Source organism: Cheilinus undulatus, linkage group 23 (genome assembly GCF_018320785.1).
Source record: "Cheilinus undulatus linkage group 23, ASM1832078v1, whole genome shotgun sequence".
Taxonomy (NCBI): domain Eukaryota; kingdom Metazoa; phylum Chordata; class Actinopteri; order Labriformes; family Labridae; genus Cheilinus; species Cheilinus undulatus.
The window spans coordinates 16,637,612-16,665,361 of NC_054887.1; the positions used below are offsets into that span (position 1 = coordinate 16,637,612).

The 27,750-nt window shown below is 38.9% G+C and overlaps 2 protein-coding genes across 5 annotated transcripts in view; one reads left to right on the forward strand and one right to left on the reverse strand.

Annotated features, from left to right (window-relative positions):
* Nucleotides 1-3,323, forward strand: part of lrtm2a (leucine-rich repeats and transmembrane domains 2a) — a 68,044-nt gene extending 64,721 nt beyond the window's left edge. For both annotated transcript variants that reach the window (XM_041780812.1, XM_041780813.1), the window contains one exon: nucleotides 693-3,323. In XM_041780812.1, the coding sequence (XP_041636746.1) occupies nucleotides 693-1,198 (506 nt within the window). In that variant the 3' untranslated portion in view covers nucleotides 1,199-3,323. The remainder of the gene's footprint in view (nucleotides 1-692) is intronic.
* The window catches only part of cacna2d4a (calcium channel, voltage-dependent, alpha 2/delta subunit 4a), a 149,631-nt gene that overhangs the window by 93,176 nt on the left and 28,705 nt on the right, over nucleotides 1-27,750 (reverse strand). For 2 of the 3 annotated variants that reach the window (XM_041780810.1, XM_041780809.1), the window contains exons 13-28: nucleotides 27,646-27,724; nucleotides 26,544-26,677; nucleotides 24,405-24,482; nucleotides 24,245-24,325; nucleotides 24,049-24,123; nucleotides 23,856-23,942; nucleotides 23,667-23,738; nucleotides 23,260-23,321; nucleotides 23,054-23,121; nucleotides 22,111-22,156; nucleotides 21,867-21,964; nucleotides 21,656-21,749; nucleotides 18,822-18,914; nucleotides 17,443-17,570; nucleotides 14,210-14,341; nucleotides 13,229-13,297 (exon numbers count right to left, since the gene is read on the reverse strand). In XM_041780810.1, the coding sequence (XP_041636744.1) occupies nucleotides 13,229-13,297; nucleotides 14,210-14,341; nucleotides 17,443-17,570; nucleotides 18,822-18,914; nucleotides 21,656-21,749; nucleotides 21,867-21,964; nucleotides 22,111-22,156; nucleotides 23,054-23,121; nucleotides 23,260-23,321; nucleotides 23,667-23,738; nucleotides 23,856-23,942; nucleotides 24,049-24,123; nucleotides 24,245-24,325; nucleotides 24,405-24,482; nucleotides 26,544-26,677; nucleotides 27,646-27,724 (1,396 nt within the window). The remainder of the gene's footprint in view (nucleotides 1-13,228; nucleotides 13,298-14,209; nucleotides 14,342-17,442; nucleotides 17,571-18,821; nucleotides 18,915-21,655; nucleotides 21,750-21,866; nucleotides 21,965-22,110; nucleotides 22,157-23,053; nucleotides 23,122-23,259; nucleotides 23,322-23,666; nucleotides 23,739-23,855; nucleotides 23,943-24,048; nucleotides 24,124-24,244; nucleotides 24,326-24,404; nucleotides 24,483-26,543; nucleotides 26,678-27,645; nucleotides 27,725-27,750) is intronic. The other variant, XM_041780811.1, reaches the window with a different exon arrangement.

Sequence of the window (27,750 nt, forward strand, 5' to 3'; positions counted from 1 at the left end):
GCAGTTGAACACGAACATTGCTGTTAAAAGGGTAGATGATGCACGATATGTGTTTTAGGAAGTAAGATAAAGCACCAAACAAAGTGTGAAATGCTTGCTGACAGCAGCCTGGGTTGACTTCTTTTATTTCGCGGAGCACTTGAAGCGCACAGCTGGGGTATTTGGAGACATTTGGAGAGGGAGCTCTGTTAGCCAAGTGGATCCTTCAGTCACACACTGAGATAAAAGCATCTAGGGGCTAAATACTACTCTCTTCAATCTGCCGCTGTATTAGCCTTCTTTGAGTTCTTGCTCTACGTATCTGAGGGTGAAGATCAATGGCTCTCTGAGAAGCGACCTCGAGACAAATGCTATGTGATGATAACAAAGTAGATCCCTCACCCTACTCCCGCCTGTGGGAATTAGTGACTCAGTTATTTTTCCACACATACACCCAAGCTGTGCTGAAGCTAGGCATGTCATCTCATGAATTATAGAAGGGCTTAGTCGAGGCTATCTCCAACTTAGCGTACAGGGAACAGCAAACTCTGTGTGAGTGTTAAGTGATGTATGACTCATCCTAGTGTTGGTACAACCAACCCCCTCTCCGTCTTTTCCTCTCTCTAAGTTAATTGGAAGCGCTTTACAGGCATAAGGCATTTCATAAATGACCTCTCTGTGTCCTCCTCTGTCTGCACCTCTTTCTTCGTCAGGGGGGAAGGTGGACGCGGTGGAGTGCACACTGCCAAAGGATCTGCGTGGGCGAGACATCCGCGGCGTTCCGGTTGAAATGTTCAACTACTGCCTCCAACTCGAAGATGAAAACGGAGGAGGTGGCGATGGTTCCCGTCCTGGACAAGGAGGTCCCCCCTGCAGCAGGAACGCACTAAGTCCAACGCCGATTTCCGACAACAGCAACACCGCTGACGACTCCTCTTCGAACACAGGTGGAGGAGGAGGCGGAGAGGCCCCATCTGATTGCGTCCGCGCTCGCTATCGACCCGTGAGCGTGCGCCGGGCCATCGGCACAGTGGTGATTGCCGGCGTAGTGTGCGGAATCGTCTGCATCATGATGGTGGCGGCGGCGGCTTACGGGTGCATCTACGCCTCGCTGATGGCAAAGTATCAGAGGGAGCTGAAGAAGAGGCAGCCGCTGATGGGAGACGGAGAGGCGGACGGGGAGGATAGAGAGGAGAAACAGATCTCCTCTGTGGCCTAGAGGAGTGGTTGGGTGCAGGAGGGTCGGTGTATTGATGGGTGAAGGTTGTAGGGGTGAAAACTAAAAAAAAAAAGGGCTCGAAGAGGAGAGAGATGGAATGGCTTGTTTTATGCACACAGACTCTCAAACTGACACCTTATTCCCATTTTGTCTTCCTTTCTTTGTCCTCTCTCTTCCTCACATACATACACCTTATCTGCTCCCTGATTCCCCCCACACTCTGAGACATTCTCACAGCAGTATTTGTTAGCAATCATCCACCCCACTGCTGCTCTTGGCTGCTGCTGAACTCACTGTCATACTGATTCAGATATAAAAAAAAATCACTCTATCCTATAAAACACATCATTTCAGCTGGTTTTAAACTCATGATAAATGGTCAGTCGGTATTTGCAACACTGGATTGATTTCAGGGATCAGCAGTATGTCTATGACTTACATTACAAAGATAGATATAAGATAGTGCACCGTTTGTGTTCTGTTTTCATCTTTCTCCTCCTCAACCACTCTAAAGCCAATATTTCCTCCAAAAATCAAGGACCCAAGCCCTGATCTCTTCGCCCTCGTCTGGCCTAATGCTCCTCTGACTTTCCCTTGGACTGCTAAGACGGGGAACTGTGATAAATCGATGTCATTAAGTAGTCAAAACTTCCTTAACCAGGAGGCTGCTGGACTTAGTAGAGATTGAGACTTGTTAAGGATACAAAATGTGGAACTGGAAACTGGAAAATGATTCAATTTGGATGTCTAGACTGCAGTAAATGGTGGCCATCCTAAAAAATTCTGAATCTTTTTGGACCTCCTGTGGACCAATGAAATCCTCCGCAAAGATTGGAACTGCGTTCGAGATCTTACAATGACTTATCAGTCTTCTCAAAGTGGAACAAACCATTTAAACTGCAATGAAAATTTGCTGTGTTTGTCACTTTTCCTCAGAAAAAGCCTCTTGCTTACTTGTTAAATGATTACGATCAGTATCTGGACGGATCAAAAGCCTCTTATCACAACAGAAAAAAAGCATTTTCTGGCATTACTCGGACTATGCTTCTCGGAAAATTATTCACAATGGTTTTAATTAAATTGTTGGGATTTTAAAAGGACCGCAGACATTTGCTTTCTTTGTTCAACTTCAGACTGAATTCACCCCTCAGAGGTGGATGTTTGCTACTACGGCATGGAAGCACTATCTCAGAGAACCCTGTCTCCTGGCAAGGACTACAAAAAAACATCTAAGGACTACAAACTTCAGACTCCTGCACTTTATTTCCCTTATCAGATCCCCTCTAGCCTCCCTCTCCTTCCTCCTTCCCCTCTCTTTCTTTCTAAAATGGACGACTCGCCCAAAGGGATGATAACGAACAAGGGATTAAAAAGAAAGACGCTGCTATTTCCCCGCCACTGTCCTCCTTCTCATCCCTTTATCTCTCCATCCATCTTTCCATCTAGTGCTATTTATGGAACGTTTTTCACGCTTCCTTAAAGACAAACACCTCCTTTCTTTCCCCTCTCCCATAATGATGTCTTTTCCTGAGCGGTCAGCAATATGCAATGGAAGATGTGTCACTAAACCATTGAAATCTCACAGCCAAAGAGTCCTTCTGTTATAAACTTAGTAATCATCACTAAATAGAGAAAATCAGTTTGTTGGGCACTCTCACTCACAGATGAGAATGTTTGCTTTATATAGAGTTTTCATAATGATACTAATTTATGCCTTGAAAATGTGTGTGCACATGTCTCCTCAGTATTAAACCACCCAAAATCAAGACTTTCATTGCATATTGCTCCCCTACAACAGACTACTTTCCCTCTGGAATCTAAATTGGCTGGAGAGAAACTTATATAACTAGTGTGTTATCTTATACCCAGGTATGATACAGATAAATCTATTAGTCTCTAATATGGTGTGTTGGCCCAGAGATCCCAAACATGTTTGAACTGTTTTCATGATGTTTGTCTTTTGTTGTGTTGATGACGTTTTTTGTTTTAAGGCTTTAATATCTCTGTAATGTATTGTTTTTTTTGTCGTGTTCATTTATTTGTATTGAGTAGTTGGTAAAGTTTCTGTGCGAGGCGTAGAAAGAGTTTGGCCGTTGAGATCATAAATAAAATCAAAGTAACACTGCCCTGTCTTTGGTATTTATCAGGGTGACACATTTTTGAACAGTTGCAAGAATTGACCTTCTGTTTACAAGGATTTCAAAGAAAAGACTATTATGCAGCTTTCTTAAAATTACAAACTTTAGAATTTATGCAGTGTCATTCTGCTCATAATCCTACATACAGCATGCTGTCTGACATTATGTACATTATACAAACCGAATAAGTTGAAAATACTCAAAATATTTACTGAAACTGATTATGTCAAAGTTTTAATTAGTAGAAATACATTTTTTGAGTATGATTCAACTTTAAATATATAATTTATATTTTTATCCACAATTAATTGATAGAACTCAAAACATTAGAGGCAACTGATTACTTAAAAACTAACTGAAAAATTTGTATTTGTTTAGTAGCAGGTATTTAGCCAATTTATGTGACATCAACTCAATTTTGCTAGGTAACCTTTTTAAATTAAAATATCATGTGGACACTCTCCTATTCTTTTCTGTTTAAATCCAACATGTTCAAGGATTTTTATAAAACTACATGTTCTCCATCCACTGCAATTTTCCCTTGAACATTCATGCCATTAAAGGTGGGCCAACTTAAGGGACTGCAAGTTGGAATAACTAAAAGATGCACATTGAACCAGGAACTCCTTTGTTCAGTGTACCATGCATTATGGTTGCTCTCCACAGACAGTACAGTCAGTAACTTCACTCATGGTGCGAAAGTGTCTAATGCCCAAAGGAATTCTAGGAGGACTATGCAGATTAAAGAATGATTGTCAAATAATTCTAGTACAATGACAAAATTTAATTATCGTGACTGAGTAATGTTTGCTTAACACTAAAAATATGTTATACCAACTCAGAATAATAGAGTTGAAATGGCAATTTTGGATTTGTAAAGTCCCTGTAAAGTGATTTAAAAAAAATCTTTATTCTAGGTTTGTTGTATGATCCACCAGGGCACATTTCAGTCATGAAAACATCCATTTTTACTGTTTTCTGGCACAAATCTCTCTGTTATGATACTCTTAATGACCTGTAGGCCACTGTGGCTGATATATTTGGAAAGTTTACCTCACCATAGACAAAAACAGAGCATTTAGCTGTTAACTTTCAGTGAAAGCAGAGACATCAGTTAGCAACGGACTGTACAGAGATGAGCCTTGGTGATATTATATTATTGTAGCTTTGGAGGGTGGGGTAATTCCCCATCAAGACTAGTGGCTCATATATTTGCTCTGCTCAAATTAAACCAAGCTAGGAAAGAGGTGAACAACTTTCTAATGGTCCTTTCTAAATCCAAAATTCAGTCACACATAGATCTCAGTGTTTTCACATGTTAACAACAACCTTGTTCCAACATATCAAGTGTGTTAGGACACTTTTTAAAAATTTCATTTTACAGGGACTTCAAGTTAACGCAACTCATTTTTTGAACAATCTTTTACTGGTCGGTCTTAAAGTGTGCAACAAATCCATTCAGGACTCTAGCCTATGTATACTGTGTGTGTTCTGACCTTAATGACTGAACTAAATTGCCTGTGGGAGAATTGTCCGGTATTGTTATCAAGCCGATTTGTGTCACTACTAATGATCTTTAAGGACCTTCTGTCTTTATGTTTAATCAATCTGTATTATTCTTATCGTGCCACTTTATAATCAGTGTTTTCTTGAGAGATTATACACAGAAGTCAGGGTAAAAGTTAGAAGGTTACTGAACATTTGAAAGCTTTGTGCCTCAGGATAGCTGAATAAAAATGTTATCTACTGAGCACTGAATGGTATGAGGTTGTCAAGACGCACTTAGATCTCAAGCTGGTCCTTTTATAAATAGATCCTATAATCCAGTGCTGATCCAGTTTTCAAATAAAATCATGCCAAATGCTCTGTGACAACCTCATGTACAGGGCTGAAGACGATGTCCAGGCCCAAATCATTTAGATATAATTTCAAATGATATTTGTGATATTCAGGGCATGTGTAAAAATGTATGAAAAGTGAATGTTACAGGGAGTTTAAGGACAAATTTCATAGCCATGATTCAAACAGGAAAACTGTGCATTAGCTGCAAATGACAAATGTTGTCATGCCAGATTTTTTTAACTTTGATAGAAGTAAAGATTAAAAAATGTTGACACTCCTTTTGATACTGCGGCAGCAAAACTAGAAGTCCAAAGAAGCCAATATTGACTAATTTTTTGTTTTAATTTTGCCAGCAGAGTCCTGCATATCATCTAAATTACTCAAATATGTGTCACCTTCTCTTTACTGTTTGTAACATTTGTGTCTTCATTAGATGTCAAAAGCACTTAAAAAGTCAGTTTTTCAACACTATCATTTAAGAATTGGGCATTATGAAATTCTATTGAAAAGGATCAAAAATCTTGATGACCATAAAAGACAACGGTCAAACTCTACCTACCACTCCAGAAACATCTCGTCTCCTCATCCCCCTGGTCTGCAGGTCTTGTGTTGTTGGTAGCTAAGTATCTTAGCTAGCTGAAACCTGTTCCTATAACCTGTGTGTGTAAAGACTAATAATAATAATAATTATTATAAATTCTAGTTTGTTACGTAAAACTACAGCAGCCATGATGACTGAGGGCTTCAAAGACTCGACCGCCCAGAGATCTATGGTGTGTTGTGTTGCTGATATGATGATTGTGATATTGACGATAATGATATGATGATGATGATGATGAAGCATTTCCTGGTCAATATGCATTGATTTAAATAAAAACATATCACACCTATGTCATATTTATATGGGAGAGCTTTAAAAAACTGTGTCTACGTGTTGTTTTAGAATTATGATACAAAATGTATATTTTAACAAATTAGGGATATTTAAGGCATATATTCAAGGCTCCCCCAACATGGTCCAAGTCTTTATTTCCAGATTTAGACACCAAATTTAAAGCTTTTTTGTTTATTTCATCCATTCAAAGTGGTTTAAATTCATAACTGGAGGGAATTAAATTCTTGGCATTGTACAACTTTCATATTTGGGTTAAAATAAAGGCCAAGAAATTAGGTTATGATTTGGTGAAGCACAGGAAGAGGTGGGTTCGTAGATCATATGTGAGCATAAATCAGTCCCGCTAACGTCTCTGCTTAATACTACCTCATTTTCTTTGTCCTCTCGTCTCTATCTCCTCTCACCATTCTCTATTTCTCATCTTCTTCTGCTTATCTTGCCTCCATTTATCGCTCTCATTTCTTCACCCTCTTCACCTTCTTTTCTCTCATCTCTGCCCTCCTTTGTGAGCATTTTTACCTCTTCTCCTTCCACATTAAATACCTTCTCTCCATCCCTTTTTTCTCATATCCCCTCTCTTTCTTTTTCTATTTACCTCCCTATCTGCCTCTCTAGGTCTCTGTCATTTGCTGTGTATTAGGTCCATTTACATACAGCCTGTCACTTCTGCCTCAGAGATATTCTAATCCACAGCTGAGCCTGGAGAACAGTATAAACACAGTGTTTCTGTAGTCACTGTTGACCGACTTTGGATCAGCCTCTGAAATACCAAATCCTTGGCCTCTATCATAGGGGGAGAAATTAAATCTGCCATCGAATCAGCATGAAAGCTGAGCACAAACACTACACACAAGAAGACAAACACTGACACTATGTGGTCAGGAGTGTAATCACAGCCTTTTCAGCTCTTTATGGGCATGCAATTATAATTATCATTTTCATTTAATAGAAGTTGTGCAATATCACCAAAAAGGTGCATAAAATAGATTTTTATCTCATGAGGTGATCTTTGACAATCTAATGCATAAAATACTAAAGCTTTACTTGATATTCAGAATTATTAAAGCTGTTATGAGAGCTTTTAAATGATGCAAACTGAATACAGTTTACACAAATTTTATGTTTAAACTGATATATTCTATTTCATTTGGCAATACATTCTGAATTCGATGTCTGCAACATGTTTCAAAAAGCTGGGACAGGGGTAAGAAAGGACTTGGGAAGTTGTGGAATGCTCAAGTTCACCTAGAACATTCCACCTGTAAGTCGATGAATTGGTAAAAGATGATCGTACCCTGGTTGGGAATAAAAGGAGGATTCCTGAATGGATCCTTTTTGCCAAATCAATGGTGGTGCAAGGTTCCTCACTTTGTTAAAGAATGTCTGGGCAAATAGTCTAATTTTGTGAAGGTTCCTCAAAATGCACTGGCTGAAGATTTAGAGACGAGCATCATCAAACGATTCAGAGAATCTGGAGAAATCTCTGCACTTATGGGGCAAGGCCAAAAACTAATGCTGAATGCCCATGAGGTTAGGTTCCTTAGACAGCACTGCATTAAAACCATAATTCGGTAATGGACGTTGGGATGTGGGCTCAGGAGCACTTTTAAAACCACTGGTCTTTGCAGATGACATGTAGAAGCAGAGCACACCCTCTGGGGGCAAGAGTTGATTTCTACATAGAGAAACACTACCAAAAAAGCCATGTTCTGAGCTGTTTACAACTATGCCAAGCATTCAAAATGTGAAAATATAAACAATCTTAATTCTTCAGCAATTTTTGTGCCCAAAAAGTAGACATGTTCAGGCAAATTTTCTTAGGTTTCAAAAGATGTGGTGCAGTTGGCCTAGTTGTTAGGTCTCAGACTATGTACAAAGGCAGCCTGTGGCTCACTCTGGTTTGGTACATTGGCACATTAAACTCTGGTTTTACCAGTGCTCCCTCAGCTGATGTTCATCCAGTTTTGCTTGTTGTGACAGGAAATGTGTCTCTTTTTAGAGACCCAGACCCTTTGGCTCAGCTCAGTAGAGCTGGTTGTTTTGCTCCTAAACAGCTCTCCATTTGGTTCCAGTTTGGCTTTTTAAATTTGGAGTAAATAACGATAAAGGAAGAGGGAAAGGAAAATGGCACTCAAATGGGAACTAGCCAGCACAGCTAACATAAAAGAGGCGTTTCATAGCACAGGCTTGTTCCTGAAAGACTCATCATCACTCAGCGGCTTACCCCACAAGGTTTATTCTGTTGATAGCACATTGCAGTTTCAATTGCAAGTTTGTGACAAAATGAGGTTTTTTTTCGTATGTGAAAGAGGCTCAGCTAGCCTCTTGGCTCAGTACAAGACCCCTCTAGATGTTTGTATCCCCTCATCTGGCCAGACAACACTGGACACTAGGAGGTCTGCAGGACTGAGAATTTGTGATATTGATTGCCTCCACGCCAGGTAAATCTGTAACACTCAGGTCACAATCACCTTTTGATAAATTGTATGGATCATATTGAATTTATGTATGAATTTTCTGATGATAGTTGTAGTGAACAGGTTCGTTTAGAGCTGTAGAGCACAAACTTTCCTCTGTTCTCATTCATTCCTAATGGCTGTCCCCACCTTACTGATCCCCAGCGGACATTTGGGATTATGGAATTGCAAACAACCTATTGCCATTTAACACAGTACCTCACTCAAACTACAAATATGACGCTATTACGCAAAACAAAGCCTTACATCAGCCGCCTGATTCTCCGAACCCATGGAAGAATGGGCTGTCCGGTCTGGCAAAGAAAAGGACCATCAAGATTGTTATCAATGAAAAGTTCAAAAGCCAGCACCAGTGATGTAGGGTGTATTAGTGCCCATGGCATGTGTAACTTAAACATCTGTGAAGGCACCAATATACTGGATTTGGAGCAACATGTGCCTCCATCCAGATGCCATCCTTTTCCATTTTTGCTGATAAAGTTCTGATAAAACTGCCTCTTTATCCAAGCTAATCTCTACACTGGTGACAGCCGTTGCTACAGGCTTCAAGTACAACTAAACCCTGCCAGTAACTACCACCTAATTCTCCAGACTGGTACAATCTGTTCTCAGACCTGGCACAATTGTTTCGGGTGCTTTGCAAGATGGATCAGCCTGATGACAGTCATGGAATCTGGCCAATCCATCTGTTTTGCAAGGTTACCAAGTCACATTCATGCATGAGTTACAACAACATGGCGTCGCAGGAAAAGACTTAGGTACTAGACTGGCTGATATGCAGTCCAGATCTGTCCCTCAGTTAAAATGGATGGCACGCCTTGAAGCACAAAATGAGACAAAGGAAACCCTGCACTGTTGAGCAGTTTCATATGAACATCAGGCAAAAATAGGCGAGAATAAAATGTCAATACTTCAGTACAAAGGGTTTTCTGTCCCTAGACACTCAGAGACTATCATTGAAATAAAAGGTGATGGAACATAGTGGGAAAAACACTCCTGTCCAAACTTTTTTGGATCATGTTGCAGGCACCAAATTCAGAATGAGTGTGTTTTTTCCTTTTTTTTATCAGTTTGATCATTATAGATCTTGTTTTGTGCTGTCTTCAAATGAATAAAGGTTAAAAAGGATTTGTATTCTTTTTAGTCGCATTTTACACAATGTCCCAACTGTTTTGAAATTGTGTTTTTAGATGCTTGGAGGAAACAAGTGGACAAAGGAATAAAAGGGAGAATGACTCAACTGGGACAAAAGTGTGAGTAGGGAATGACAGGTGCGAGGCAGCGAGGAGAGAGATGTATGTTAAAGTTTAACAGGGTAAGGAGGAATGTCAGAGAGGTAAAAACACCACGAGTAGTGTGTGTCTATACTCATGTAGGGGTGTGTTAGAGAACATCAGGAAGAGTAAGGCTATAAAACATTGATGCATCTTTCTCTGTGTGTTCTAGTTCAAGCAGGAGCTTGCAGAAAAGCTGCTCTGCTTGATGCCCAGTTATGCAATTATGAAATTCTACCTCCATTCATTCATATGCCAAATATATTACAGTTTACCACAAAAATGCACAAAAATTCCCCACATAAGTCTAAGAGCCTTCACTTATAAACTAAAAATCTCTTACTTATGCATTTTTGAAGCAGTTTTTTTGGTCATACTGAATTCAAAAGCCTTTAATCCAATAGTTCATTCAGATATTTGTGGCTATTTTAGTTTGTATTCTACTTTGTGAGATTTAAAACAGCCACAGCACGATACAGCAGACCCCTGGGTTCAGACTACGGTGCACTTAATCTTCTCAAACAAGCAGAGAGACACCGACAAGCAGTGAAAATTGAGGATAAAGGGAGGAAAAAATCAGCATGAAAAGCAGGCAGATTAAGAGGTTGACACAAACACATCTATTTTGAACTCTCCCTCACTCTTCCAGCTGCCCCTGTTTTTTTCATTTCCAAATATAACAAGATTTTCACACCTGAGACCGTTCCCACAAAAGCTGTGAAATACAGATAAGAGCCTGGGTTTGTGTGTAAGAGTGTGGGGTGATTTTCAGTCTGTCCTTCAGCGTAATGAGACACTGATGCAGGCAGGTAAACGCTAGAGATGCACACAGATGGAGCCTGAGAGAGGCGTCTATCTGCAGATGATTACGATGACTGATGAGTGTGTCAGTCACAGATGGGCTTATGAAGAAAACACAGCAACACGTACACACATTAAGACGCAGTTAAGCAAAGACAAACGATAACACAAACATTTCTGCACATAGACAGAATCACAGATTCAGCTCAGCTAACTTCTCTGTATGTTGGAGTCATTACAGTGATTTGTCTTTACTAAACATCTTCCACACCTGATCAGCTGAGGCAGAAGCTACTAACGAAACCCTACACCACCAATACAACATTTAAAGAATGTATTAGCAGGGATTTATCTATATGTGTATCCGACATCAGCATCAGGCACCAAACTGTAATCCAAAATGCCGTGAACACATCTTAATGTGTGCAGAAAGAGAGATATCCAATAGCTCCAATTGCATACAGAGGTGGTCAGGTATGCCGTCATCCAGAATAGATTGGCTGTATAGATGGAAATGCACACTGGCATGCACACAGTCAACAAAATCATGGTTTTATGTCGGTCCATCTCATCCCAGATAATGTGAAATTCAGCTGTTTTTGGAGATGCAGTAAGAGCCACTCTTTAGGCTTTTCATTCAGTGCCCTTTTACCTTTTTATATCTTAAAAACAAGAAAATTGAAGAAAAAAAAAAAGAAACTGTCAGCTTGTCTAAAAACTGACAAGACTACCACTTAACTTTTCTTCTTTAATTGAGTTGCCATATTAATCTGATTAGTATCACATGTGACTGATGAAATAGTACATCACAATGTCCTTTAAAAGTGTGTTAATGACAAAAAAGGGAGAAAAGTGGTTAAAGAGGCACCACTAGCCTCATAGCTTGCGGTCCCCATTTATTTACTGAACAGCATGCACGGATAGCTAGCCCTGATAGAGAGCCATGTATGGGCTGTTACTTCCATAAGAAGGACATGCACTGAATCTCTCAAAATGTTTGTTAATGGAAAATGTAAACAGGGCCAAAGATACAGTACGCTCCAAGCATCTTTTACACCTTGCACTGACAATCTTGCTGGGTGATCAGATAACAGGTGCTAATCCTTAAAGCCTGGTGTGAACTCTCAATGCAACCTGAGGGCAGATAAAGATCCGATAACTCAGGCCATATAGAGTTGGTCAGGGATGCATTTGACCCTGTTTAGACCTCTCACTTACACAGATCAGTGTTTGTTTGGGGCAAGTGATAAACCTTAATGCAAACTGTAGATACACCTTAGAGTGTACTGAAGACAATTTGATATCTGATTGCTCAGATTGCACACAGAGGTGGTCAGGGATAACTCCATCCGGACTGGTTTGGCAGTTTAGACTTGACATGCAGTAAAGGCCACACCATCAGCTGATATGATCTGTGGCAGTCTGCCAATCAACAAAAAACAGCTTTATTTATGTCAATCCAGCCTTGTGTGGATTTTTTTAATGCATCTTGGAGTCTTAAACTGTCAGTAATCCTTTGTTTTAGCTTTTAGTTTTTTCATTATCTAACTATTCAACTGCAATGAGTTATCTACCTTTTTTTTGAAGTTCTTTGTGACAGCAAATTCTAAAGAGTCAACATGAGAAGTTAAAGTTGAATGAAGCAATAAACACATACTAGATAAAACCCCCAAATTCTAGCCCAACATCATCCCATTAACTGTATTTATGGACCCAGATTCAAACCAAAATTTTTTTTTTCAATAAATTTGCTGTTATAGTGGGGTTTAATCACAATTCTGATTTGTTTTGATGACAGAAATCTCAGATGAACTCAACACAAAAGTGTGCATTAAAATATGGCCTGTTTACTGTTTATGATAAAAAAAAGAGCAGTAAGGATGAGGAGCAGACGCACAGAGATCACTGTGCATGGAATTCTTCGAGGGTTTTCGAGAGCGTCAACCTGTCGTTATGTGGCGACAGTCTGCACTGCTCTTCACACACTATTGATAAACTGAGTTGCATTAGATCAGATGATCAACTGAAGTATGTGCTTTGTTTTCTTCCACCTGTTCAAAATAGCATGCAACGCTCCCTCACTAGCTCTCTTCTGCACTATTCCAGGTGTGATCACAGGCTGGAGCAGGCTGGCAATCAAATTTTTTTTAACAGTTTTTCTCCCTCATTATTTAAAAAACAGAAATCAGTGACTTAATGTTAAGTTAATAAACCACACAATATTGAACAAAACTAAAATCCACGGTCCAGTCCAACCCAGTCTGGGGCTGGAATCCTGGCCCAGCCCGGCTCTAGGCCATGCAATAAATGTAACCTCTAATGCACACAAGCTGCAATATGTTTTGTGTTCTATTGCACCAAAACAGAGCATCCAAAACTGCAAGTCTGAATTCAGGTTGTCCTGGAAAGAATCCCACAAAATGGTGCTTGGAGAGCGTCTCCAACAGCAATCAGCAAGTTCAAAAGTGTCCAACAAACAAGTCAGTCAATTTAACAACATGAAGCAGCAAGAACAGATAAACAGAGAGGAAAGAGAAGATTTAAAAAGACAGCAGAGCATGACAGATTGAGAGAGAGTATCCAAACAAACATTGTCATCCTACCTCCAGCGATGGCCGTTTTCTTGCCAACCGTAACCGTCACAGCTGTCGTCGCAATCGCTATCCTCCCTGCTGTTGGACCAACATGCATAAAATTAGCAAAAACTTAACACACTTTAACACATGCATGCACTTATATCACAAAAAACTGCAATAGTCCTTCCAAACATGCAGAGTGAAAGGACTGAAAGGACACATTTTCAGAGAAGTGTTTATTTTCTTATCTGTGATGCTGCAGCAGTGATAGCGTCAGCTGATATGTGTTTGAAAATATGTGGGTGACAGACTGGTTTGGCAGAAAAAGGTTATATTTAATACAGTCATGCGTCTGTTTGTTGATTCACAGCCTTCATGCCAGCTCACGCCAACTGTCACCTAGCCACAGAATCCAGCTGGATTAACAGTTTAAGCGTTATGTAACACAAAGTATGAAAGCTAATCGGCTAATACACTCATAACTGTGCACTCTGGGTATTCAGGTTTCTGTTTTTTCACTCTTTTAAGGTAAAAATCCATCTGTGCCTCCTGGACAAGCATGCATCCATGAAATCTGGAGATTTTGATTTCACTTTTGTGACTTCTCAGCAGTTTAATTACAGGAAAAACAACATCAGAGGCAATACAGCTAACAAACTCGAAGAAAGCAGATTAATTTCTCAACAAGAATTAATCAAAGATGGTAGAAATGCTGACTCAGCAAAATGCAAATGATGCAGTGACTTTCTGACTCCCTAAAAGAGGAGAGGAGGTTCCCGTACTTTGGTTGCATGCTCATGCACAAAGAAAGAGAGAGAGAAGAGGAGGAAGGGGACACAGAGCAAGGCTAGAAATAGAGAAAGCAGGCGGTTCATAGAAGGGTGAAGAGACAGAAAAACACAGATGACAGCACTTGTCATGCCTTGTGATTAAGGGTGAGGAAGACAGGGATGAGGATGTGTATAAAACCAGGAGGCATGCCAAGTATGAGTAAATCGATTCCTCTACCCTCCTCCTCCTCCTCCTCATCATCATCATCATCCGCCTCCCTTCGTTTTCTTCCCCCTTCCTCTGCTTGGAGCTCCACCTCCTCTGCACTGAAGGTGGCGCTATAGTCAGCCTCATAGTCCCTGAATACATCTGAACACAACAAACTATGTCTAACATCAACCTCACACATTAAAAATCAAGTTCTGTATGGAAGCCCTGAGTGAACACACATCCATAAATCTTTGGCTGCTTTCTGGATTTTCAAGCTTTTATTTGATTGGATAGAATCAGAGGATGCATTATTCATAGATAAAATAACATCTGTTTTCAGCCCTCATATGTGTTGATAAAATTGCGGTGCGTTGCATATGCTCCATTGTAAATCTTTCTGTCTTTTAAGCAGAGGTGGAAAGATTACCAGACTACTGTAGTCAGGTAAAAGTACATTTACTTGAGTTAAACTTAATTTAAGTAGAAGTGAAATTACTTGCAAGGAAACCTACTCAAGTAAAGTTAAAGTCAAACTACTACAGTTTCATGCCCATGGTATGACATCATTAAGACGCTTTGACATTAGGACACTGGCCAGAAGAGATTGTTGGTTTGAGAAAGGTGTCAAGGAAGCTTTCTATGTCAAGCTGGAAAAAACATCATGAACAGTGGTGCCGTGACCTGACACACCAGACAGACTATATTTACTGCATGAATATATTTCATGCTCATCTGGGAAAGCTCCCATAGAAAGCGTTTGGGAAGGGCAGGACTTTTCAAAAAATTCACAGTGATTGGAGCATTGTTCTGTCTGTCACATTCATGATGGGTCAATCAGAGCGACAAGACAAAATTACGTACGCATGCACTTTTCTTGAGCTGACAGGTTACCGCTGCCATAGATTTTTAATGGCGGAGCTTCTCAGTGAATAAAATTGATGCCAAGGCCAGTTGTGAGATGTGCTAAAACATTTCCTCTGCCATAACAAGCTTCCAGTGTGGCACTTTGCTCTTGTTTTCAAAAGAAATGTGGTTCAGATCTGTTTAAACTGCCACTCTCCCACAGCTACATCCAAGCTAATAGCTACCGTGGCAGCAGCCATTTGATACACCGGTAAACCTCACCTGTAACGATCCCAAACCTGTGTCGAAGCAGGTCACCAGAAGAGCAAAAACATCTTTTACATTATGAAAAGCTTTTGGTTTTGTTTTTACTCTTTATATCATGAGAAAAGTGGTTTGGCTCTGATAAAACTGGTGTGATGTTATAGCTACATCCAAGCTAATCTCCACACTGAAGCAGCCCTTGCAAACGGCAAGTATAACTAAATCCCGCCCATAGCTACCACCTTGTTCTCCTCAAATGACGCCGATTGGTCCGAACAATGTTTGGTTTGGCACAACTGTTGTAAATTGGACTTTTTCAAGATGGATTTGCCTGATGACAGAGATGGAGTCTAGCAAATCCATCTGCTTCGCAAGGTTAAAGGTGGCCGACTAAGACCCTTCTTAGTCCCTGCATACAGTGCAGCCTTGGATTCTTTTTGACAGCAATCCAAATGATGCTTTTACACTGGATCACAGGATCCAACATCACGCAGCCCAGGCAGTTCAAGCCTGGCCAACGACTCTGCTAATGACTCTCAGGTGATCACCCAGATCATTAGCATGTGGACGGTCTACGGGGGGCTATAAATTCTAGCTCTGACCCCTGTGACAGAGGCCTTTTGAAAGAGACAAAATGTCTTCAGAACCTCATTCAAGTCCAGTTGATGAAGAGCTGGATACAATACTTTCCCTAAAATACACTTATGTAAAAGTAAAACATTCTGATTACAAATGTGCTCAAAAAAGTACAAGTACACTATAAAAAGCGACTTATTTATAGTAATTTGACTGAATGAAATAAGTAATTTTCCACCCCTGATTTTAAGGCCAGACTTGTAGGAATTACTGCCAAAGATTGACTCATTGGTATGTTGGATTGCCCTAAATTTTCTGCTTTGTCATCAGCCCTAAGATTTTTCTGGAAGGGTTAAAAAAAAATCCATCAAAGACAGAAATATTTAGCTAACATAATTCTTGAAGGAAATGCAGGGTGGAAGACTGGGGTCATTTTGTTTGTTCGTAGGTAGGTACTTTATCAATCCTGAGGAATTTAGATTGCCCAATTAATCTAATGAGCATGTTTTGAAGGAAAGTGGAGAACTCAGAGAGACCCCGTCAGTGCACAGGGTGAACACGCAAACTCCACATAGGGCCCTGTCTAACAGGATAAACCCACGGGAAAAGTCTGCATTTTTTTCTTATGATAACGAAATGAATATGTAGCGATTACAAGAAAACAACCTAATATTACTAGTTATCATGAGAGAACTGAAAAAAACTTGATGTTAGGATGCATGTCTCTTAGGGCTTCCGTACATTCTGCCTTATCATCAATGTTAAAAATGATGGCAGTGTTATCAAATGTTTCTTTTATCACATTCCAAATTAAAAATGAGAAGCAGAAAAATATTTTGAACATTATAGATGCCATCTTTCACCTTATTCAGTCAAGGCTTGCTTCATAGTGGAAGTATTAAATAATAAGCAGCTTTAATAAGCACTGTTTACACTAATGCACACACAAACCAAATATAATTTGCTACTTTAAGTGAGTGAGGATATGCACATCCAGTTTCCCGTCATAAGGAAGGCCCTTATTATCAGCTTCATGCATATTGAACACAATTTTAATACCACTTATTTCAATTAAATGAGAATTGAGGTATCCACTTTGAAGTGAGGATTAAATTCAAATTCTTCTTCCTGTTTTTCCCTTAAGCACTTTTCAGAGAACATGTGTTTTTTGGGGCACTTCAAAAAAACACTTCATTAATTCAGAGCTGAATACTAAATCTGGAGACAGAGAAGGGCCGGGCTTGTGTTTCCACTGACTACAGTTGAAGATGGGTTTAGTGTTAGTATGATGTGATGGTAAACATGGTGATAGTGGTGTTAACTTGTTTGTGCTGTTCAAAATGAGCTGTGAAAAGGAGTCAACCTCAAAGAATACCAATCAGGGTTGAAAAAACAATTTTCACATTTTAAAAAACATGCTACCAATTTACTGAACATGTGTTGAATAATAACTACTTTCATTGACCTTTGTACTTCTGTCACTGAGGAGTATTTAGCTGAAACTGTTGATTCCACTGTGGAAATATGAAGGGAAATAAATACATGTGTTTCTATGCATGTAAAGTTATGCCTTCTACCTCTTGTGTCCTGTCTGGGCATGTAGTAGAGAAACTTTCCAGCTGGGTACTCGGCTGCTCTGCGGTACCACAGAGGGAAATGGTCCAGCGTGAACATGTTCTCCTTGTCTGTGGAGGTCAGGAAAGACCTGGAAAGAGAGAAAAAGATACAACATATGTGACACTCAGCAAGGGAATAGCTGGGACTCTTTTAAGTCTCTCTGCAAGATGCATCAATCTATTACGCTCCTCTCCCTCAGCTGTATCAACCAACACATTTTATACCAGGTATCACCCTCTGTTGTTCACCAATTCATAACCTGAAAATTAATGTTTGAGCTTGCTGTCAAGTGTTGTATGGCCTGTCATAGTGTTAAATCTCAAATCAAGTCACATCATATAAATCAAATTAAATGCAGAAACGTACATCCAGTGGTGTGCACGGGGGGAGGGGGGTCACCCCCCCTCATGGCCCAATTGTTGAAAAACGCACACTAAAGTGCCGTCTTGGGAGCCAAAATGTGTGCTAAAGTGCCCTTCTGGATGCCAAAAAACGTGCTAAACTGCCCCCTTGGCTGGTTAAAACATGATAAACTGTCCACTTGGATGGCAAAAAGGCGTTTTTACGTACCCTCCTCATTGGTAAAACACACTAAACTGCTCTCTTGGGTGAAAAAACCCCACTTAATTGCCCTTTTGGCTGGTTAAAACATGATAAACTGCCCTCTTGGGTGAAGAAAACACACTAAACTCAAAAAGACCATTAGGACCAAGAAATACTATGAAACATTACTGTTGCTATGACTTTTATGTTGGGCCCTTTTTTGATCTATATTGAGCTAGAACTATATCTCACAGAACCAATTTGGATCATCTGGTGCTAATATGGTGTTAAAATGCACTAGAATACAGGAAATGGCATCTACTTAATTGAAGATGTTTTGGGGGAAAACCCCCTGCATGAGAAAGGAAGAGATAAGTCAGGATGCTATGGAAACAAAACAGAGGAAAAATTCATCAGAATGGTATTTAAATAAAGAAGCATTTAGTCATGTTTGCAGGGTTCTTGACAGCTATGTATCTGTTTATGCAAAACAGCCTAAATATTGTTGAATTACTGCTGCAGGCATTTGTTGTTCAAGCAGCAGAAACCGTTTAAGCAGTTACATGTCTGGATTAATGAGACTGACTGCTGTTCCCCTGTTGACCACAAGAGGGTGAACTCTCCCCTTACTATTACAGCTGCTTATTCAAGACTTTCTGCACTAGCTCAGTCACATAAACATCTTTGATACCATGTTTAACCTCAGTCTTTAGCCTTTTGATTTGAAGCTGTGACTAATGAAATGTGAAAATATGTAAATGTATGTATGAAAAGGAAAAGCGTTGTTTTTACTCACTTGCCAGTTCTCTTCTCAATACCAGTGTATCTCTGGAATCTCATGAGGCCTGAACGGGTTCCCAGGAACGCTGTTTCTATCCCCTCGTCCATACTGAGAGAGAGAGAAAAGAGAAAGTGAGAGAGGAAATGGAGGGTGCATACTAAAAGCTAATGAGTAAGTATGTGTAAAAAACAAATAAACTGTAGTAGTTGTGGTGGGTAAATAGTTTGTAGTCCTTCAGGACAGGGCTTCCCAAACTTTTTACCTGCATTAAAAGATGCTGCACAAAGCCTCGTGTACAAACTTACATTTTGAGTTTTTGTACACATCAATTCACTGTGTACACATGAATAAACTGCACTTTGTGATCAACTTACATTTAAGCACAAATCTCAATCATTAACTACATTTTTATTTTAAATTGAACTAATTTTAAGGAAATATTTTTCTAATAATGGATCAAATATACCACTTTAAATCATTTAATTAATTATTTATTATATATTTTTTGGAAAGCATCCTCCCTTAGTGTCTAATGACCCCCACTTTGGGAACCACTACTATATGTTTGAAAATATTTCTAAATTCTTTGACTAGACTTAAATCTATACATAGCCTCACTCCTTTATAAAATAAACATACTTGATTTAATGTTACTGCCAAAATCACCTTGTTACTTAAATATTTCCCTTGTAACTGACTGTGTCTAATGTGTCCAACACAAGCATCAGAGAGAAAAGGAAATTTTAGTTTTTATGTCCCAAAATGCTTCTGGAAATTAAAATGTTAAGCTTTATTATAAGTGATCTAGTATCTTTTAAATGTGGCTCCTAATCTGGAGTAATTTGTAGCTTATTCAATGTTTCTATCATTGTTTTAACACTATACTTACCTCTGATATGTATATTTTTGACTTATCTTACTTAACTGATTTTATTTATGTCATTAATTCCTTGTATTTTACTGTTTTTTATGCCTTTAACTAGCCGGCAGCCGGGAGCTAGAGGCATTGTGTGTCAAGGTCGGTTATCAGTATACAAGTTTGGGCCATTTAATGAGCCAATATTTCACAAACAATTAAGGGATGTTGCTCAAACTTTGTACAAATATCCTCTCTAACTCAAGGATGAACTGATTTGATTTTAGACCTCAAGAACTAGGGCTGGGAAATTAATTGAAAATTAGATTAAATCACAATAGGTGCAATATTTCTTTGACCTGAAATTTGTGTCAAAATAACAGTTTTAAACCTTTTTTTTTGCAGCAGATGTAATCTTTTAGAATAGTCAAAAAAAAATCCTACCTTCTTTTTTTGTACCTTTTTCTTATTGAATATAAGAATGACAAAAACTCTTCAATACAGCAATTCATATCCAATGTGCAATATGAGTCAAAATCATTAGAATTAGACACTTTTAAAGAATTGTTCAGCCCTTGTTGAGGAATTTTTGTACAAATGTCCACTCTGACTGAAGGATGAAGCTGAGTTGGTCTCATCTTAGACAGACCTGGGTTCCTGTGTTGGTTTTTTTAGGTCTGATGGTGTCTGGGTTCTTATGATATTTCGGTTAATGTGTTATGTTAATATGCTTTTATTTATATTCTCTGACTGCTGGAGCTTTGTTGATATTGTTTGGGTGCTTTTTTCTTTTGTGATCTTAGCCTCCTGTTTTGTTTGCTTCTTTTCTTTACAACTTATATTACTGTTATTAGGTTTTGGAGGTCAGGGGTCAAGTGTCAAGGTCAGTGAGCTTCATGTTGATCCCTTGCGTGTGAACATGATATCTCAAACAAGCTACAAGGGATTCTCTTTGAATGTTCAGTCTGACTTAAGAATGAACTAATTAGACTTAGGAGACTGTGGGTCAAAGGTCAAACCCTCCCTCAGGCCTGCATCTTGACTCATCACTGTACTTTCACTGTACACCTTGTGGAGGTATTTAACCTCCTGAGACCCTGCATGCACATATGAGGACATTACATTTTGCCTCCCCTACAAAATAGTAAAGATTTCTGCTGTTAGGGTGTATGAGATAATTGGAATGTCCATTAAAGTTTAAGGAATTTTCTTGAAATGAAAAGTATTTTCATAGAAGTTTAGAGGATATTTTTGGATATTTTGGTGAGTTTCTTGAAGATTTGGGGAAATTGCTTTGCATTTTTTTTGTAATTTACATGTGAATTGACTAAATTTATTACTAAATTTGGGAGAACTGGATTGGGAACTTGGGGTTTTGGGATGTCCTTTGAAATTTCATGAAAATTTCAGGGATTCTTGGATGGTTCTGCCATTTTCATGGTATTTTGGATAATGCAGTAATTTTTTTCAAGAATTTGCTAAGAAATTTAAGAGGGGATTTGCTTTGATATTTGGGAAATTTGCATGCATTTTCTAGGGAAAATGTTTATTCAAATTTTGAGGCTTTATGATAAAGTTCTCTGAAAGATTTAGGGCTATTTCAAGACATTTTGGGTTCATTTTCATTGGAGATCAAAATATATCTAAGAATTTTCACTGAAAATTTTGGACTGGAAAATTACCAAGAAATTCTTTTCATAGAAAAGGCTGATATTTGACTTATAAGACCCTACTTATCCAGAGTAAGTGGGAGAAACTAAAAATGCTCCTCGAACAAAAGCTCAGGTCTCAGGAGGTTAACAGCCAGACAGTTCTAGTCTTTTATTTAATTTATTTTTCTTTTTAATTACTTTCTCACCTTTTTTCTTGTAAGTTTTATCTATAGAATTAATTTCTGTTGTTTCTTGTCTATTTGATCCTTGTGAAGCCCTCTGGACCGTCTGCTGTTATGTATGAAAGGTGTCATATAAATAAAGCAGAGTTGACTACTTACCCAGATGTGTTGAGCATGAGTGCGGTCCAGTATGCCTCCATAGGAGCCGTGACAACAGCATCAAACAGAGTTTGCTGCAACAGAAGTGAATCACCTAAAGAGACAAAGCAGAGGAAAAAAAGCATGGTAATCAATGTTAGGTTGCACATGTACAACTGTAAGAGTTCTTCATTATTCCTTTATTTGAAAAATATGAAAAGTGTCTTCTTACAGTCCAGATCTGGTTCTTTGCCGGTGAGGTATTTCACCACAGCCTGCAGCTGGCTCAGCTTACGATGCTCTGGGTCAATGTCTGTCTCACAGTAGGTCCTAAAATCATTCAAACACACACACAGATACCCATACAGTGTTTGCTGTTATAAGAATGATCTGGAGGTTTTCCCATGATGAGCTACAACATTAAGACAGCTGGGAATCCTATAACATCTATGTTATGTTCACTACAGAGTACTCACCATTCACTGGCGATGGTCAAGTCTGGAGTCAGCAAGTCATGGAGACCTAAACAAGATGAGAAAAATAAGAGCAGGGTAAGAGTAAAGGTCCAGCCACTGACAGTGTTTTTGTTTTTTACAGAATGTGTTTTACAAATGCACACTGTGTCTGATGCATTTTTTATTAAAAAAGTCTCTTGCACTTTAGCCCCTCCACAGGTGAAGATTGATGTGCTCTTAAAAGGACTAGAGATGCTGAAAAGATGATTCAGTGGACTCTTTCTCACAGTCAAATCCAAAGAAGAAGCTGGAGCACAAAAGTCACGTTTTGCAATGTAATAAGGTGTAAAGGACTAATGTTTCAACATGCACTGTGTCTCCATCAGAGTCAAAGCTGTCTGTAACGTTTTCTGATGAAGATGCAGTCTTGCATTTTGTACCTTATGAAGCTTATCTAGTCTGAGAAAGAAGTCTATTCAATTATCTTTTAAGGTTTTTTCTTACTTTTCATTGCATAAATTGTAGCAGTAGACAAAAATTCTTGTACTGCAAAGATAAAAAGCATTTAAGTTGAGTTTGTGGAGCCCTTCATACATTTAGGTTAAATGCACAAGCCTGTGAGTCACGGTGCTGTACCAAGCACTAAAAAGCCAGTTTAAGAGATGGAAGGCATCTTTTCAGCTCAGTCTTTTTTGTTTTAAAATGGTTGTAAGCTTGACTTTTGGCCTAATGTTCCAAGTTAAAATGCAAGGGCACAAGAAAGGTATTTAGAGTCAAGTGTGAAAGTGAGAAAGAAAGCTGTAGCTGCTACTCTGAACAGTCAAACAACCTTCTAAATAACTTGGATGAATGCAACAACTTTCCTTTGCAAAGGATAATTGATGGAAGTCTCAGAGTTAGTTGGCAAATGTCATGAGAAAGGCAAATATAATCAAAGAGAGGTAAGATTGGAGAGAAAACCCACCTTCTTCAACAGAGACATTTCCAATGAAGATATATTGTCCATATCCCCTCGTCAGTACGATACCCAGACTGAAAAACAATGACAGGACAGACCTATTTCACTCCTCTCACATTTTGTTTTATAATCAATAACTTAAAGAAGCAATGGTGGTTATAAAATGGGAACTTTGATCAGTCCTGTATCGTCAAAAAATAAACCAGACTAACCTAAATGGTGTCTCGTTGATGTCAGTGTAGAAGTAATCATTCTTTAGAAACATGACTCTTGTCTGTAAAACACAGAAGACACAAAGTTTGAACAAATGAGAAAGAATGCAAACATAGGGGAGGACAGATTTTATCACAAAGATACTATAGGTGCCAAAGAAATTCAAGTTTCAGCTGTTCATATTACACACATTGCTAGGCAAGAAATACAACAATAAGATGGTGTAACGCAAAAATGTAATGATGGAGTAAAAATATGCACAAGTGAAAAGAGTACACTCAGCAAAAATGTATACATTCATGAAGTATGAGTAATACTAACTGAAATCTCATGAAAGGAAATAAATATTGACATAAAAGAGCTCCTTTCTCTCCTTTGCCACACTTATGAAAACAAAAGCACTCACTCCTTTATCCACACCCGTCCTCACGTCTAAAGACATCGCTCCAGTTTCTCCCTTAACCATGGCTGTCCTCAGCTGAAACACAAACAATGCATACTCAGCATTTCCTTCTTTGGATCATGAAACATAACCAAACTGACATTCAGAGAAGAGAAAGTGAGGATTAAAAGGCCAGAAATGTGTGATACTGACTTGCTCCTCTGTGTCTTCCCATTCCACCTCAGACAGATCAACACTGTTATAGTTGGGTTTGGGCTTGAGCTTCTTCCCTTCCTTATACTGTCACGTACACAAACACACAAACAAAAAAATGTGTTTTAAGCAAGTTAAACTTTACTTCAAAAGTTTGAGGCCACACTTCTCAGTATGATCGGGGTAAACATACCAGGGGCCGTAAGTCTGGATGAGAAAGGATGTAGCCGTTATTGGTGATGAGGTAGGCATAACCGTGGACTCCGAGCTAGACAGGCAAAAAAACAACAACAACTGTATCACTGACTGTCTCAGAGTCAAATAAATCCACAGTATGCTTAATTTACTTTATCCTTGTTTTGATAATGTAAACATCTTTTTCTTTTAACCTTGTATCTCGGAGCTAATCTCATCAGTTCTTTCAAGGCCACATCAGTTCCTACGACTCCCAGCAGAATCCCATGAGACAGCTGCAGGAAATACCAAACCAAGTTAATGCAAGCCTGGCTGAGAGTAATGGTATTAGAGGAGATTATAATTAATACTTACAGTCTCCTTTTTCTTGCTGAACACAGGCATGGCCACTGAGGTCATCAGGAGCAGGCTTTGGGCTTGAGTGGTGAACAGCTGTGGGGCAGAGATAGAAACAGTGATGGCTTAACTCACTCTGTGCTGTTTTTGTTGACAGGCTTAAGTTGTGGAAGACTTCAATAATGGACACAACTTTAAAAATTCTAATTCACTCTGTAGATTAAGTAACCACAGTGCTTTCAGAAGGTATTCAGACCCACTTCACTTTTTTTCAATTTTGTTATGCTGCAGTCTGATGCTACAATCGTTTAAATTCATTTTTTTTCCCTCATTAATTTAATGATTGTAGCATCAGATCACAACAGAACAACAGAACAAAACTGAAAGAAGTGAAAGGGGTCAGACTAGTTTCTAAATATACTGTGTATGAATGAAGCCTGCAACTACTACATCTAAGCTAAGATGGCTAACTAAAAAATGAACTAAGCTAACTTTAGCATTAAGCGTAGCAAAGTTAGTCGCACTAGAAATTATTTCAGCATTAAACTCTTAATGAAATAAAGGTTGTGGACTTTATAATTGAAAAGTGGTTTAAAAATGTAGAGGGATTGGAAGATTTAGTTTGTAAGTGCTACGCCTGTCTGCACCACAAGACTATGCTAACGTCCACAAAAGATACAAGCTAAAGAGGAGTGTAGAAAAAGATATTCACTGAAAACTCAAATTTTCAAAGGAAAATATGCCAAGAAAATATCTTCTAATTTGTTGTTGACCAAAATGTAAAGATATATAGAAAAAGAGAGGAGACAGAATAGAAGTTGGTGTTATTCAAAAGTGCTATCTGCTACAAACATTAATTAAGCTAAAGTCTTAAAAATTAGAGCTTATGTGAAGTTAACATAGATTCCCCTTCTTACTCAAATCAATGTCAAAAAATTATTTCTCTGGGTCGACCAACTTTGAGGGCTTGTCATTCGGAAACCGTTCGAGAAACAACAGATTCCCCAATAACTTTTGATCAGCATGGCCTAGTGTGTCTTCTCTGCGCCGTTCAAGCTGATACGATTTACAGCCCAGGAGAAGATACATTTTGTTCGGAGCCCCTTTTTTCCTGAAAAATTTTATTTTGAAAGGCAAATTGCTGGCTTCCTGTTTGAGATAGGTTAGGGGTATCAGCACGTGATTTGTGAGTCTCAATGAGACAAACGTTTAAACGTTGGTTTGATCTCTCTACGACATTCCTACTGGCCGTGAGGGCCATTTTAGTGTGCCTAGGTGGCGCTAGAGAGCACATTTTGGCATGTTTGTTTTGTTTTTTTTTTCATTTGATCAAATTTTCTGCTGAATCTGAGGTGTGTGCCAATTTTGGTGAGTTTTTGAGCATGTTTAGGGGGCCAAATTAAGGTTCAAAAAGGCGTGGGAATAATAATAAGAAGAAAGAAATGGACCAGATACAATAGGGTCCTTGCCAGGGCAAGGACCCCTTCTAGCTCCTGCTAGAAGGGGTCCGAGGACCCTAATTAGCGCTTGAAACTTTGGTGTGCATGTAACTACTCCAGGACAACACAGATACTGTACACTACATTCAATTTTACCATATTTTCAGCTAAGCACAAAGAACTTTAGACTATCATTACCGATTCTGTGCTTGGAAACTGAAGAGACAAGGAAGGAAAGATGACAAGAAGCATGAAATGAAAATGAAAAGCAATACATCACCTGATGAAAACATGAAAAGACAAATGAGAGAAAGGAGCACAGAAGGTTCTGGTTTTATTTAGGGCAGGAGCTGGGGGGTGGGAGATGTGGCTTAGCCTCAGGAAGAAGTGGACAGTTACCTGTTTAAGTAATTAAATTACCAATTTTCAATAGGTAATGAGTAATGGATTACATGGCATTTTTAGTCTATGTCAGTGCTTGGCTATTGATTGGTTACTTTTGCAGATAACGGAGGTTAAATTTTTATTATGGTGCTAATTAACTGCCAAAATGTTGCTAGAGTATGGTAACTGTGTCAGGGCTAAACTGTATTAAATATAGCATGCTGCAGCACTACATACAGAGGCACAGTGATAAAGACAGACTGAAAATACCATGAAATAATGAATCAATCTAACCAATCCTCTAGCAATGTCATAACTAGAGAAACTGACTGACCACACTGTCCATATAGGCCTCAGTCCAGATGATGTCATGATCGTGATTGATAACCATTGGCCGGCTGAGAACATGTAGGTACTCCATAACATTTTCCTGGACGTCAGCCAGGGTGGAGACGTGGGTGTAGTAACCTGCAGGACACAAGAACACATGCTTACATACCATTGAAAATAAAATGCTGCATGCAGATGGAAAAACCAAGGTACATAAATTCAAGCTTAAAAAATGTTCCCCATTCTATTTTAATCTTTCTGATTTAGGCCTTTGGGTATTACATTCAGAGAAGCCAAATAATTTAAGTGACTTCAAACACCTTGCATTTCCCAAAAAGACTTCGCTGTTTTAGTTGGAAAAACAGCTTGAATCTCCCATCAATCCAAGAGTGCTTTTGATGTTTTAAAAGCTTGGCTTAGTCTGAGATTTATGGCATTTCTACAAGTGGGGGAGGATGACGTCAATGGGGTACCTGCAGTGCAACTAGTCAGTGCTAACATGCCACTGAAGCCCTGCCAGGTAAAAGGTGTTTGATTTGTTTATCTGTTTCCCTCTTGGTTACATCTGAATTAAAATACTCCTATGAATATTGTTATGTTAGAGATGTAAATCAATCTAAATGTGAGCTAAATAAATAAGCTTTTTGCAGGAGTGAAAAGCTAAGCTGTCGGTTTTTGACAGATATTTTGTTTTTGGCAGTAGTGACAGCCCACTGTACGCAACAGAAGGGAGTGCACCTGTTACCCATTACACCCACAGACACTCACAGCCAAGCAGAGAGGATATTTTTTGGCCTGGGACGGGTTTACAGTGTATCTCTTATAATAATCAGGTATTTAGTCAGGGGTATTAAATGTGCTCAGAGCTGTATAATGTGATTATTTTCAGGTCTAAGCTGTATGACCTTTTGTAATGCACAAGAGGGCAGCACCTGATACCCAGTTCAAAATGGCATCACCTGGGAGCTCTCCTTCATCCTAAGAATGATCATTTTCTGAAAGAAAAAAATCTTTCTTTCCCAAATATTCCATAAATAAGGACTCTGACAAAACAAGCTGTTTGACCTTTAGGGTGATATTATGATTCATCTAAATTTGATTTTTACCCTTATTGTTGCAGGCAATCCACTTCACATTCTCAGCAAATGTCATCTCTCGTCCAATCAGATAGGTGAACACTCGAACCTGGGGAGACAATAGTTGTATAGCTC